Raw genomic sequence first — 14097 nt, 5'->3', positions numbered from 1 at the left:
AGAGATAGCGAATCAAGAAAGGATAAACTACATAAATTAATTAACATATGTGGGAAAATAGCATGCCCAGACCAGGAATCAAACCCAGGTCCTCTGGAAAACCTGTACCAGTGCTCTGCCATCTGAGCTATCTGGGCGACCCTGACCAAGCATGCAATTTTCCCACACATACAATTGCCAATCTCTTTCCGTCAATGCTTCCGGGGCACTCGCGACCAACCATAGGAGCATAAAATTTTAGTAACTGGATTCCGATCTTCACCAAAATCGAATCAATTCGTCCTTGTCACATTCCCAACCGGCCCACCAAATTTCATCCAAATCCGTCCAAAACTTTGCAATATCGTCCACACAACCAGACAGACAAACAGACATGAATGAAAACATATGCGATGGACGTTGGTAATAATAATAGTTTAAAAATAAAAATTATTCATGCAATCAAATTGTATTTACCTTAAAATGTGGTGGTGGTTGCTTGATGTGGTGTGGGGGTCGAGGGGTGAGTGGTAGTTATTAGGGGGAGCGTCGAAGGCATAGGGTCATCAGAATCTTACCATTCATGATTTCAATGGATGGCACTGATAAATAAATCGCAATAAAAAGTAAAGATGGTTGAAGACGCGTCACATAGCAAGATGGCCGGGCAAAGGACTGAGATTTGAGCGGTATCGCTCTGCACAGCCAGCCACGCAGCGCAAGAAAGACTGTCGACGGCCGCTCAGAAACCGCATTATACCGTGCACCTTCCATGTTGTGTGCAAAGTGTTCCCTGATAGACAAAGCGTGTTATAGCGAAATCACGTTGTTTAAAACTGAATAAGGAGATTAATTTCTGCATACAATTCCAGGACTATTTCTTACATTCTCCTTCACATCCCTTTTTTTTCTTTTTTCTTTTTTGTCCACCATTGTTATAATCTTATTTTTTCTTTAGCAAAGTGTTTCGTCTACCTTATCCCAGAGCTCTTTGGCGAACCTGGCGGCAAAGCTGTGCAGCCCTGCTGGCCAAAAGCTCAGTGCCCACCGCACTGAGTCATGCAGTCAACCGCCTCACTAATGAGGCCGTCTACAAAGGCAAGGCACACCTTGACAAAACGCTTTTGGTTATTCTGACAAATGTGTAACAGCTTGAAGTAGTAATGCATGCATTGCTATCTTAACTGCAATTTTCTCTACGATCAGTATTTTTTCCACTCAATTTGGCGATCGGAATCAAAGCTTTGGTTCAAGCTGATGAAAATAGATTATTTTTCAGATGAAAATTGATGATTTTATAAGTTTGACCTTTTGACCTCAAAATAGTTGCTTTCCCAATTCAGTGATGCGCTATGGATTTCCTGTTCAATTTTCAAGTTAATAGGATGAAAAATGCCAATTTTAGAAATTTGACCTCAAAATGAATAGGCTTCTTCCTTATGACCAACTCTACCATTTGGTGAAGTTTCATGAACATCGGTTTAAAATTGTGACCTCTACGCGATTGACAGACAGACAGACAAACAGACGGAATAACACACAAGACCAACCAATATACTTGACAAATCTTCGATTTTGCAAGTAACAAACCATGGAATTGTATGTTTACCACCGTTGACACTCCCTCTTTTACACCACCTTATTTAACACGTTATATTAGTTATTCTTTGTGTTGTTTGTTTATGTTTATATACCTGTTGTTTGTGTCTTTTATGATGTCCCTAATAACTAAGTTTCCTGTTTGGAATGATTTTCAATTTTGTTTGACTGCCGGACTGAAAGACCGACTGAAGCAATTCTTTTACCATGAGTGCAGGTGCGCTCGGGATGAGACGCCATACATTTTGACAAATTCAGAGTCAAAGTACCGCTAAGCTGCAGGTTTCTGGTGTTCAAAATATAAAATTCAATTGAAATGAAGTATTCCTCAATCGTAGATAGACAGACAGACAGACAGACAGACAGACGTACAGAGACAGACAGTGAACCAATTGCTTGACCCTGCTTTACACTACCGAGCAGGGTAATGACATCATACCCCATGCAGTGAATGTTGAGAACCGCCATCCTTCGAATCGCCCTCTGATTGCAAGCTTCACAACCACGTAACTCAAATGCGTGAGATAAATCGCAGAGCGAAGCAAACCATTGACGTTTCGCATCATGAAAAAGTTTGTTCATACTTTGTACCAGTATTTTCCATCTATTATGCCGGCATTACAGATTGCCACAATACTCGTCAATAAAAATGGGATTATTTTGGGGAAAATCCCATGAAAATGGGGAAAAAGGAAAAGTGTTTTGTACTCCTTTCCTGGGACAATTTCAATTTTTATTTTTCATCCAAATTCTTTGAATTCTGCTGCACTGCTGAGAAAAGTGTCATTCCTGATATTTCCTTGTTTCCATCCATTTGCCCCGCTTTCTAGGTCGGTCATTAAGGTTCCTGCAGAACACAGCGGGAAATGTCGGGGTCTTGCTGATTTGAACATCTGATGCCCCAGGACTCGTCTAACTGTGGATGCATGGCTGCTCATCTCGTGAGAAACGTGGGCCTCATGTCACAGGAAATATTGCCTTCCAAATATTTCTGCTCTACTTGAATGCATGTACTGTTTCTTTTGAGGGTTAAATGTCATCCATTGTTTATTCCGACTCCATCGTTGAGCGATTTCTTTTTCCAGGTTGTCTCGTATTTAGTGAGTAGTTTATCTCGTGTTTTGAATAAAATGGACAGAGTCCATCAGTTTTGTCATTGTTACAGAAATACTGCTCAAACAGACGTACTTCAGCCATATGAATCGGCATCATATCATCTTAAAAGCTGCAAGTGGATTTGCGAAAAGTGTTTGTAGATTTGTTGTTCAATGTAAACTGATGCAGTCTGCTTGCATGAGAATGTACGTCGAATATGCCGGTGAAGAAACTTTTGTACCACACGTTCTCATTGTGTGAAATAAGTTACCGGAGAGAATACTTGGGCCAAACAGCAAACGCGTGAAATGAAATTTCTTATTTTGTCCACAAATTTTTTTTCAATGTCAAACAAAGATCATGATCTCAGAATAAAATACTGTACAATTGATTACCTCCACCACCATAGGTGGGCGGAGGTTGTGTTTTCACCGCTGTCTGTGAGCAGAATATCTCGGTTGTGGACAGATTCGGATGAAATTTAGTGGACAGCCTGGGTGTGTGCCAAAGAAGAATTGATTCGATTTTGGTAAAGATCCAGATATGAGAATGTTAAAGTGATTCTTTGCCATTGAGCGATGAAGCCAAAAATTATATACAGTATAACCGATATCTGAGTTTTAGATGAATTTTAGCAAAACTTGGTGGATGCGTTGGTTCAGTGACAAGAACAAGCCGATTAGATTTTGGTTCAGATCCGGATTCAGATCCGGCCTTTCGGTGGGATACAAAACGTAAACTGTTCAGCCTGGCGGAGGCATCTCCTCTACCGAGTACCGTTCTAGTTACCTCCACCACCGAAGGTGGATGGAAGTTGTTTTTACCCCTGTCTGTTTGTTTGTCTGTGAACAATATATCTCAAAACGTTGTGGACGGATTCGAACGAAATTTGGCAGAGGTGTAGCGTATGTGACAAGGAAGAAATGATTAGATTTTGGTGAAGATCCGGATTCGGATCCGGCTAGTATAATTTTTTAAGTGATTCTTCACCATTGGGAGATAGGGCCAAAAACGATACATTGCAGGATATCTCAAAAAGTTGTGGACGGATTCGGACGAAACTTAGTGGACAGGTTGTGTCTGACAAGGAAGAATGATTATATTTTGGTGAAGACTCGGATGTGGATATGAGAATTTTTTCAACCATTGAAGTTTAGGGCCAAAAACGACATCATATATAACATGATATTTTAAAACGTTGAGGACAGATAATGGCATCTAGGTGGATGAGTTTGTTAGGTGACAAGAACAAGCCGATCCGGTTCTGGTTTGGGTCTGGATCCAGATCCGGCCTATCAGCGGGATACAAAATGCAAACTGTTCAGCCTGGCGGACGTATGCACTCTACCGAGTGCTGTGCTAGTTTTGTCTACTTTTGTTCATACTCTTGGATACTCTTGGATCCTCTTGGAGAAACTTTTGCTGGGTTTTTCACTGACATGAAACATCCAGTTAATAATTATTTTATTTTCAAGTCTTCCCCTTCTTTGTTCCTCGGACCTTTGGACCGTATTGGAGGACAGCGATTCCAAAAAACAATATTCAAGTCTCACAAGCATTTGTGCAAAACGTTTGTGAATGAAATTCGGCAAATTTATTTGAGTTTAGTGAATCACGTTCTGTTACTCACGAGTTAAGTTGCATGCATGCAGGTATCACAAGAAATGAAAGAATTGAAAAGCCAGGTGACATTTAGTATTCAAAAATTCCAAAAGTTTTATATGGCACAAGGCAACCCATAAACCTTCCGGGGCAGTACATCCATGGTATCAGTGCATTAAAAGGATGGATTTCTATTAAAAAGAGGCCGAGTAGGCATTTCCATCTGAGTACTTCACTCATGAGGCATCTGGCAGCTTGTGGTATATACCAAGGCCTGTGTTGATTTATCCATTGTCTACTCGTGTACACTGAGGTGCCATTCATGCCTTTGTGGCATACTTGATGTATTTGCTCCTCCATGAAACGTTACCGATTGGACCATCTTGCCACATTCATGAAACAACAGTAACCCGAGATCATATAACAGTTGTCAATGACGAGATCCTGTAAATGAATACAGGTATCATGTGTCTGCAATCGTTGTTCCCCACCACCCTCTATATTCACAATGATTAATATTCTTGCTGAAGCTGAGTCGGCCACAACCTCGTGTTACAAGCAGTTGACCTTCAATGCCACATTGGCCTCAATTTTTAATGTTTCTGAAGTGGTACTTCTTCCAATCTCACAACGCTGCACTGTGTCAACAAGGAGGATCATGAGAAACCAACCCCTCCCAACATTCCCCCCATTCATACTACCCACTTCCAATTCCATTTAGAGGCCATTTCAGCCATACCTTCATGCTGGGTCATGTTGCCCCAAAGGGACCTTCCCGACACTGCTATTCCGACTGCTCTGGTTCTGTGAAACTCCGTTGCCATTTGATCCCTCTCCATCTGTATCAGTTTATTTCCCCTACATCTGTTCTCATAATGAAGACACTTGGTGTTTACATTTCATCAACACAAGTCAAATGTTACATAGCTATACTTTTAGGAACAATGTAAACTTGCTGATAGATTTGGTTTGGCGACAGTGTGCAATCAGTTTTAAAGATGATTACATCTATTTAGTTAGGAAAATAAAAATAACTTAAAAGTGGTAAAAAAAAACAAAAACCGTTTTCATTCTGTCCAAAAACATTGGTAAATAAATAAGTATTTTAGAAATAAAAAAGTTTTCATTGTCTAAGAACATTGGTAAATAAATAAGTATTTTAGAAATAAAAAAGGTTTCATTCTGTCTAAGAACATTGGTAAATAAATAAGTATTTTAGAAATAAAAAAGTTTTCATTCTGTCCAAGAACATTGGTAAATAAATAAGTATTTTAGAAATAAAAATAGTTTTCATTCTGTCTTAAAACATTGGTAAATAAATAAGTATTTTAGAAATAAAAAAAGTTTTCATTCTGTCGAAGAACATTGGTAAATAAATAAGTATTTTAGAAATAAAAAAAGTTTTCATTCTGTCGAAGAACATTGGTAAATAAATAAGTATTTTAGAAATAAAAAAGTTTTCATTCGGTCCAAGAACATTGGTAAATAAATAAGTATTTTAGAAATAAAAAAGTTTTCATTCTGTCGAAGAACATTGGTAAATAAATAAACGAACAAACAACATCTGATAACTTCCATGACTGAAAATAGTTTGACCAGCAGCCTGGCAGGGTAGTCTGGATTCCAGAGATATGCACACTTGCCTCTGGGCTGCGTAGACCTGGTTTAAATCGTGTCCCAACAATAAACTCATCTGCCATCCCTCGCATGGACATTAAACCGGGCGTCCCATCTGTCGATATTCATTGGTGGACATTAAAGATCCCACGGCGTCCTTCGCGAAGACCAGGTGAGTTACCGCCGGAATCATGGCCAAATTTCTGCTCTAACTTACAGGGGCACTGCATCAGTATGGACGACGACGATGACAAGCGGGGCAGGAACATTCAAACTAGGCATATGGTCTGATTTCAGTGGAATTTGTGAAACAAAAATCTCATTCCAAGTCTTCCTTGCACCTGCTCTCAAACAATTGTTTCACTCGTCCCTGTTTCTAATTGCACAGCCGAGAGCATAGAATGCTTGAAATGAATGTTCGCATGGCCATTGTCATCCGGGCTCCCAGCCTCCCAAACGGTCCTGCCGGCCCTGAGTCCCTCGACGCTTCTGACGTGCCAACTGTGCGAGAGCGGTGTTTGTATGTCGGAGTCATCGTCGTGTTTTTTGCCGCAAAGGTTGGCCACGGGTGTTAGGTGCCAGCAGTAGAGGTTTCCGGCATGCAGACTGGAGGAAGGGGAGCCGGGTGGGCCCGGTGCCATGTCGGTACAGTCCCTGGCACGTTGCAGCGCAGGCATTTCTGGCGAATGGTCTGGGGAGAGGGAGATGGCTTGGCAGCAACACATGGAGCTCCTCCTGCAACAACAAAACATATACAGTAATTTATATGGTGCTGTTTCATTTCGATACAATATGCAGTACCCTGAACTGTCAAGACTCATTGAGCATCTATCTATAATTCCACTAATCTCTGTCTGTGTGTGTGTATGCGACTGCTGTTTCTCGACAACTACCGGTCCGATATACTTGAAACTTGCCAGGTATATTGCTGGGGACCCGAGGATGTGCCTTTTCAAGGTTTCATATTAATCGGACAAGTAGTTACCGAGCTATGTCCAAAAAACGATTCAACCAATCAGAGAGCAGCGAGCTATCACGTGTGCCGAACGTGCCGAACAGACTCTGCCTCGGACGGCACATTTGAGAGCGTATTCATTTATTTCACGTTGGCAAACTATGTTGGCGTTAAACTATGTTGTAAAACTAATTAAAACTACTTTGCGATTCATCGTAACTGCGATTCGTAACTGCCGTTCGCTTTGGCTTTGCGAATGGACCAAACCATTTCATGTAAATAGAGGGGGGGGATTGTCACCGTACTCGCAAGCCGTTCGCTTTGGACCAAACCATTTCATGTAAATAGAGGGGGGGGGATATAATTTTAGATATAGATATAGTACGGGCATGCCCTAGTTTACTTTAAATGCAGGGCTCGTGGTGTGCATATAGATTTATGTAGATCTAGGAATGAGCGATATATATTAAAGTAGATCTGCGTGCGGACTCGCACACAAACCGATTACCATAGCCTCTGGCTCTGTCATCCCTTCGGGAACTGGTGAGGCTACTGAAGCCATATTGCCAGTTTGCAATACGAAGCATCGTCTGGATAAGATGAAATTGCTACAGATTCAGCCATTACCAACTAGAAAGCATCTGAAAATGCAAAAGCCGGTCCGCACGTGTTTTGTGTTCTGCCTTTTTCTTTTTCTTACCGATGCTAAACATGACAAAAACAGCTTTTTTTTTTAAATCCCCAAAAAGTTTTTTTTCAGACGACCTTGACCGTTTAACATCAAAAGCAATTGGCTTCAGTGACCTATTATGCAAATATGTAAACCCTGTTCAAACATCTAATCAATCGGATGAAAATTGACTTTAGTTTTATGCAACTTTTGACCTTAAAAAACAATCGGGTTCTAATTTTTGATTGGTGAACCAATTCCATAACACAGTATGCAAATTATTTAAATTTCAGGTCAATTTGATGAAAATTGACGATTTTATGTAATCTTGACCTTTGACCTTTTGATCTAAAAACACGCCTTCCACCTTTTGATTGGTGAACCAATTAATTGATCCAATATCCAAATTGTTTAAATTTCAGGTCAATTGGATGAAAAGACGATTTTATGTAATCTTGACCTTTGACCTTTTGATCTAAAAACACGCCTCCCACCTTTTGATTGGTGAACCAATTCATTGATCCAATATCCAAATTGTTTAAATTTCAGGTCAATTGGATGAAAATTGACGATTTTATGTAATCTTGACCTTTGACCTTTTGATCTAAAAACACGCCTTCCACCTTTTGATTGGTGAACCAATTCATTGATCCAATATCCAAATTGTTTAGATTTCAGGTCAATTGGATGAAAATTGACGATTTTATGTAATCTTGACCTTTGACCTTTTGATCTAAAAACACGCCTTCCACCTTTTGATTGGTGAACCAATTCATTGATCCAATATCCAAATTGTTTAGATTTCAGGTCAATTGGATGAAAATTGACGATTTTATGTAATCTTGACCTTTGACCTTTTGATCTAAAAACACGCCTCCCACCTTTTGATTGGTGAACCAATTCATTGATCCAATATCCAAATTGTTTAAATTTCAGGTCAATTGGATGAAAATTTTATGATTTTATGTGACGTTGACTTTTTGACCGAAGTATTAATTTGTTTTCTCCATATTCTCATAATAACGCTTTGTTGAAAATTTGATGACATAAACTAACTGAAGATATAAAAACAAAACTAACAACACTAAAAACAAACTTCTAAAAAGTTATGACTCCGACAAACACACACAAGGGATTGCAAAACACCGTCTCCCGCTGCGTGGTGGACGGGCAAATAAGCTTGCTATCACTTGCCAAGCCAGCCATTCCTTATCAACGGTTTCGAATGGAGTGCTTGTTTGAGTGCTTAAGCTACTCGGCAAGCGCTTCACAATCTGATTGGTAATGAAACACAACCCTGCTATCAATATATAACTGGAGAGTTCACTGAACACCTTACCGAGTTGTCTTGAGAAACAAGGACATGGGCGGCGTCTACGAGCGGAAATTTTGATTTGGGCGTGATAACGTCAAATTTTGATTTGGGCTTGTTGACGTCAAATTTTGATTTGGGCGTGATGACGTCAAATTTTGATTTGGGCGTGATGACGTCAAATTTTGATTTGGGCGTGATGACGTCAAATTTTGATTTGGGCTTGTTGACGTCAAATTTTGATTTGGGCGTGATGACGTCAAATTTTGATTTGGGCGTGATAACGTCAAATTTTGATTTGGGCTCGTTGACGTCAAATTTTGATTTGGGCGTGATGACGTCAAATTTTGATTTGGGCTTGAAGACGTCAAATTTTGATTTGGGCGTGATGACGTCAAATTTTGATTTGGGCGTGATGACGTCAAATTTTGATTTGGGCGTGATGGTCAAATTTTGATTTGGGCGTGATGGTTAAATTTGGATTTGGGCATGATGACGTCAAATTTTGATTTGGGCTCGTTGACGTCAAATTTTGATTTGGGCTTGTTGACGTCAAATTTTGATTTGGGCTTGTTGACGTCAAATTTTGATTTGGGCATGATGACGTCAAATTTTGATTTGGGCGTGATGACGTCAAATTTTGATTTGGGCTTGTTGACGTCAAATTTTGATTTGGGCGTGATGACGTCAAATTTTGATTTGGGCGTGATGACGTCAAATTTTGATTTGGGCATGATGACGTCAAATTTTGATTTGGGCGTGATAACGTCAAATTTTGATTTGGGCTCGTTGACGTCAAATTTTGATTTGGGCGTGATGGTCAAATTTTGATTTGGGCTTGAAGACGTCAAATTTTGATTTGGGCGTGATGACGTCAAATTTTGATTTGGGCGTGATGACGTCAAATTTTGATTTGGGCGTGATGGTCAAATTTTGATTTGGGCGTGATGGTTAAATTTTGATTTGGGCATGATGACGTCAAATTTTGATTTGGGCGTGATGACGTCAAATTTTGATTTGGGCGTGATGTCAAATTTTGATTTGGGCTTGATGACGTCAAATTTTGATTTGGCGTGATGACGTCAAATTTTTGACTGCCAGGCAGCAGCCAGAGTAAGACAATTATCTCACTCCGCTCTGCGCATGCGTGATCGGGGCGAGTTCAGAGCCAAAGTATTGCTGAACTACAGGTTCGTTTTCCGATTCGTGTTCAAAATATAACATTCAATTTAAATGAAGTTGTTTCTTTGATCATAAGCTGACGTTTGTGGATGGACGGACATAAGTGAATCAATTGCTTAACCAATTACCTCACGATTGAAGTGGACAGAAACCGCGCGACCACAGACAGAGGCGACTACGTGTTACAAATACAAGTGGACATTAGATTAGACATTGAATTGCATTCAAACAATGTCAACCTCTGAAAAGTTCAAGAGAATAAGATGTCTGCCTGTAGGTTGTTGATTTAAAAAAAAAAAATCTTCAAAAATGATCAAAAAAGACTTTATGAATTGTTATAATAATTTAATACCGCACTATTGTTTTGTACTGTACATCTTCCTTTATGTGTGTACACACTGTACCTACCTGCAGGTGACGTTCAACCCCAGGATTGCTGGGCCGGTGAGTTCCTTGATACGCAAGGGCCGCCAGCAGGGACGGCCAATGGTCGTGTCGCCTTTTAAGCAACCATCCACATGATGAACCAGAGGTACCGCATCCACATGATGAACCAGAGGTACCGCATCCACAATACCATGGTCGTCCTCCGAAGACGTGTCCGGTGCCAGCATACGGATACCGGTCTCACCTCTCCCCCGCACATGTCGACCAAGGGGGGCTATGACCACCACTGTGGACTTGCATCCTTCTTCTTCTTCACCACTTTTTTCAGGGTCTTTGCACAGTACGAGGCACGTTCGAAATCCTTGGGTCTTTTTCGCGGCAAACATGATGGCGACGGCTGGGATGCAGATGGACATTCCGATGGCGATGAGCGGGATTCCACCCAGACTCTCCCCCTTCATCCCCGCCATTACGAACATGAAGCCAAAGAAGAGGGTGACGCTGAGCACGGCCACGGTGAGGCCTGTGCGAGGGTCGATATTGTCAGCGTGCATTACCCGTGGGTTGTGAAGACCACACCACGGGAGAAGATCCACCTATTAGGTCGGCAAACTCGAGCGTTCCCTCGAATCGGTCTCTTCTTATATAGTCGAGCCATGGAACTGGAAAGGGAGAGGTCGGGTAGATGACGTCTCCGACAGGGTGTCGTTGATTGAGGATTCGGAGGGGGTCTTTTGAAGAGGGCCTTCGGGTGAGCCAGAAAAGGGGGCTCAGATATACGTGTCTGCCAGGAAGCACTGATAACCGCCCCATGAGATCATCGGCATCTTTGGTGAACCTTCGCCACCCGATGAAAACACATACACCTGACAAAGCTCCACCAGCATCTTCTTCCTCCCCTTAAGAGTCAGAACCAATGGGACAATTAAGAACTCAAAAGTCTTTGCATTGAGTTAATAATAATAATCTTAGGCGTGAGCCGAGAGGTCAGGTTAACTCTTATCTGCAGCTTCGGCTGATAAAACACGAAGAAGGCTCCCGGCCCTAGTCCTAATTCTGTGATCTCCACCGGGGAGGACTGAAATTTCATCCCCAAAGACCACATACTCCACCCTCTGCTGAGTGCGTAATCCTGTAAGCAAACAAGCAAACATTTCGTCCTTTTGAAATATCGGCTGGACTGGCTGCTGTATGTATGGAGCCATGTCTCATGTTATTTGATCAATTGCTTAATTAATTATTTTTTAAGTTACAGATTCAGATGAAACGGTGGTGGTTTAGGTGTGCCATTACCCAAATGATTAAGAAATTAATTATTTTACGATTATTATTTATTTATTTTAATTACGCAATTAATCAGTTATTGTACACCTCTCCCTCCCAATACCGTCTCTTTGTGCTATCACCCAAATTATTAAGAAATTAATTATTTTACGATTATTATTTATTTACTAGCCGAAACCCGTGGAACATCCACGGAAGGGAGGATGTGGTGTATGGATAGAGTGTACCATTATGGATGGCATAGGGGATTTGCTTGTCCGAGTAAGAGTTAGGAAGAAAGATGAGAATGAAGAGTGCGTATATGAACAACGTATTTATTGCAATCTACTTAAATGACAACGCTACGATATCCTTTTGAAAATATCACGTACCGTCTCGAAGTCAATGCCATCCTTTTATCTCTTCGTATACAACTCACTGATTTCTACCTTTTCGTGAACAGGGTAAAGCCTACTTTGATAATCATGAACGGTGGCAGATGCAGGAGTTGGTGAAACGAAAGGGGGGGGGGGGGGGGCTGATCATGACCTACCCTACGCCACATGGCCTACGCCATTTGTTGAGATCATGGCCACAACGGAAACACAACAACTGGATAGGTAGGGCCTAGGCCTACGCCTACTTTTCGTCACTCGGCGAAGTACACTTTGTTTTAAGCTTTCAGAAGCTGAAGCCTTGGTATTTATTGCTTTATATGATACTGATGGGCTGCTGATCGGTTTCACTTCGTTGTAATCACAGTATATGGAAGAAATTATGGTAAACCCACCTGATGAGGTCAGCGTACACCGCGATCGCCGACACCGGCACAAATGCATGCTCTGGATTGTCCACTCAGTGGACGGCTTGCTGTCGCCTTCGACTGTCCAATCAGCGGACGGCTTGCTTCGCCTTCGCCCAGCAGACGCCAATACGATGGCATCGAAAGATGGCGTCGTATCGGCCGTTAATCGGATGCTTTTGGGCCCCAACGTCGGCTAATTCAGATTTTTCGAGTATGGCTGTACGTGATAAACAAAGAGCGCGGTTCGTAGATCGTAAATCCATTAGTGCCGTGGGCATCGGGTCACTGGGTGCGGCGTAAAAGGGATAACAAAGTCGAGTCCTTACGCTATTACTATATAGATTTTAATTACGCAATTAATCAATTATTGTACACCTCTCCCTCGCAATACCGTCTCTATGTGCTATCACCCAAATGATTAAGAAATTAATTATTTTACGATTATTATTTATTTATTTTAGTTACGCAATTAATCAATTTCTTTGTCCAAAATTCCTGGAACTATCCTTCCCCTCGCCCCAAACTGCTCAGTTGTCCATGCCCCAATAGTCTCTTTCCCCTCCTCTCATGTTCTCTCTCTTATTGAAACATATTGTCCCTCTCTTTGGATCTTTCACGAGATCTTAAGACATCGAGACATCACTTTGGATCTTTGTTTAGCTCTTTCATGAGCCTCGATTCAGTATACAAAAAAAAAATTATTGTACACCTCTCCCTCCCAATACCGTCTCTATGTGCTATTACCCAAATGATTAAGAAATTAATTATTTTACGATTATTATTTATTTATTTTAATTACGCAATTAATCAACTATTGCACACCTCTCCCTCCCAATACCATCTCTATGTGCTATCACCCAAATGATTAAGAAATTAATTATTTTACGATTATTATTTATTTATTTTAATTACGCAATTAATCAACTATTGCACACCTCTCCCTCCCAATACCATCTCTATGTGCTATCACCCAAATGATTAAGAAATTAATTATTTTACGATTATTATTTATTTATTTTAATTACGCAATTAATCAATTATTGCACACCTCTCCCTCCCAATACCGTCTCTATGTGCTATCACCCAAATGATTAATAAATTAATTATTTTACAATTATTATTTATTTATTTTAATTACGCAATTAATCAATTATTGCACACCTCTCCCTCCCAATACCATCTCTATGTGCTATTACCCGAATGATTAAGAAATTAATTATTTAACGATTATTATTTATTTATTTTAATTACGCAATTAATAAATTATTGTACACCTCACCCTCCAAATACCGTCTCTATGTGCGGCACGACGTTGTCACCTGGCACCAAAGGCACCCCGGCAATGCCACGCGTTGGAGGATGTTATTTATTTATTTGGCATGGGGGCGGTGTACTTTGAATGTATCTGTACTTGTTTGGTTCTTATTTGCTTGTTATGTCTGGAGCATCCTTGGCCAGTTTCCACATCATAGGTCTTGGGAATCACCTCGGGCTGGCAGGGTGGCCTACAGGTATGCTCACTCGCCTCCAAGCTGTCTAGCCTCGGTTTGAATCACGACCTGGACATAAAACTGGGCGTCGCACCTGCCAGCATCACTTGGTGGACATTAAAGATCCCACGGTGTCCTTTG

General features: G+C 40.9%; 2 protein-coding genes across 3 annotated transcripts in view; one reads left to right on the top strand and one right to left on the bottom strand.

The window, feature by feature from the left end:
- The window catches only part of DCAF15 (DDB1 and CUL4 associated factor 15), a 75348-nt gene extending 72623 nt beyond the window's left edge, over nt 1-2725 (top strand). For both annotated transcript variants that reach the window (XM_068110114.2, XM_068110123.2), the window contains exons 13-14: nt 965-1077; nt 2409-2725. In XM_068110114.2, coding sequence (XP_067966215.1) covers nt 965-1077; nt 2409-2467 — 172 coding nt within the window. In that variant the 3' untranslated portion in view covers nt 2468-2725. The remainder of the gene's footprint in view (nt 1-964; nt 1078-2408) is intronic.
- Nucleotides 2726-3988: 1263 nt separating this feature from the next.
- TMEM215 (transmembrane protein 215) lies at nt 3989-11420 on the bottom strand. The gene is made up of 2 exons (XM_068105332.2): nt 10420-11420; nt 3989-6627 (listed from the first exon to the last, which is right to left on the bottom strand). The coding sequence occupies exons 1-2, from the start codon at nt 10950-10952 to the stop codon at nt 6240-6242; spliced, it is 921 nt and encodes a 306-aa protein (XP_067961433.2). The 5' UTR covers nt 10953-11420; the 3' UTR covers nt 3989-6239.
- Nucleotides 11421-14097: the final 2677 nt, after the last annotated feature.

The sequence above is a fragment of the Myxine glutinosa genome, chromosome 1 (genome assembly GCF_964187855.1).
Source record: "Myxine glutinosa chromosome 1, kmMyxGlut1.1, whole genome shotgun sequence".
NCBI lineage: Eukaryota > Metazoa > Chordata > Myxini > Myxiniformes > Myxinidae > Myxine > Myxine glutinosa.
This window is presented reverse-complemented; position numbering and strand designations above follow the sequence as displayed.

Bases quoted from the DNA above. Each gene is read 5' to 3' on its own strand.
- TMEM215 (XM_068105332.2), bottom strand. From the start codon at position 10,952: ATGCACGCTGACAATATCGACCCTCGCACAGGCCTCACCGTGGCCGTG. The intron at 6,628-10,419 runs GTAGGTACAGTG...TTGTTGTTGCAG, and splicing joins GGGTTGAACGTCACCTGCAG to GAGGAGCTCCATGTGTTGCT.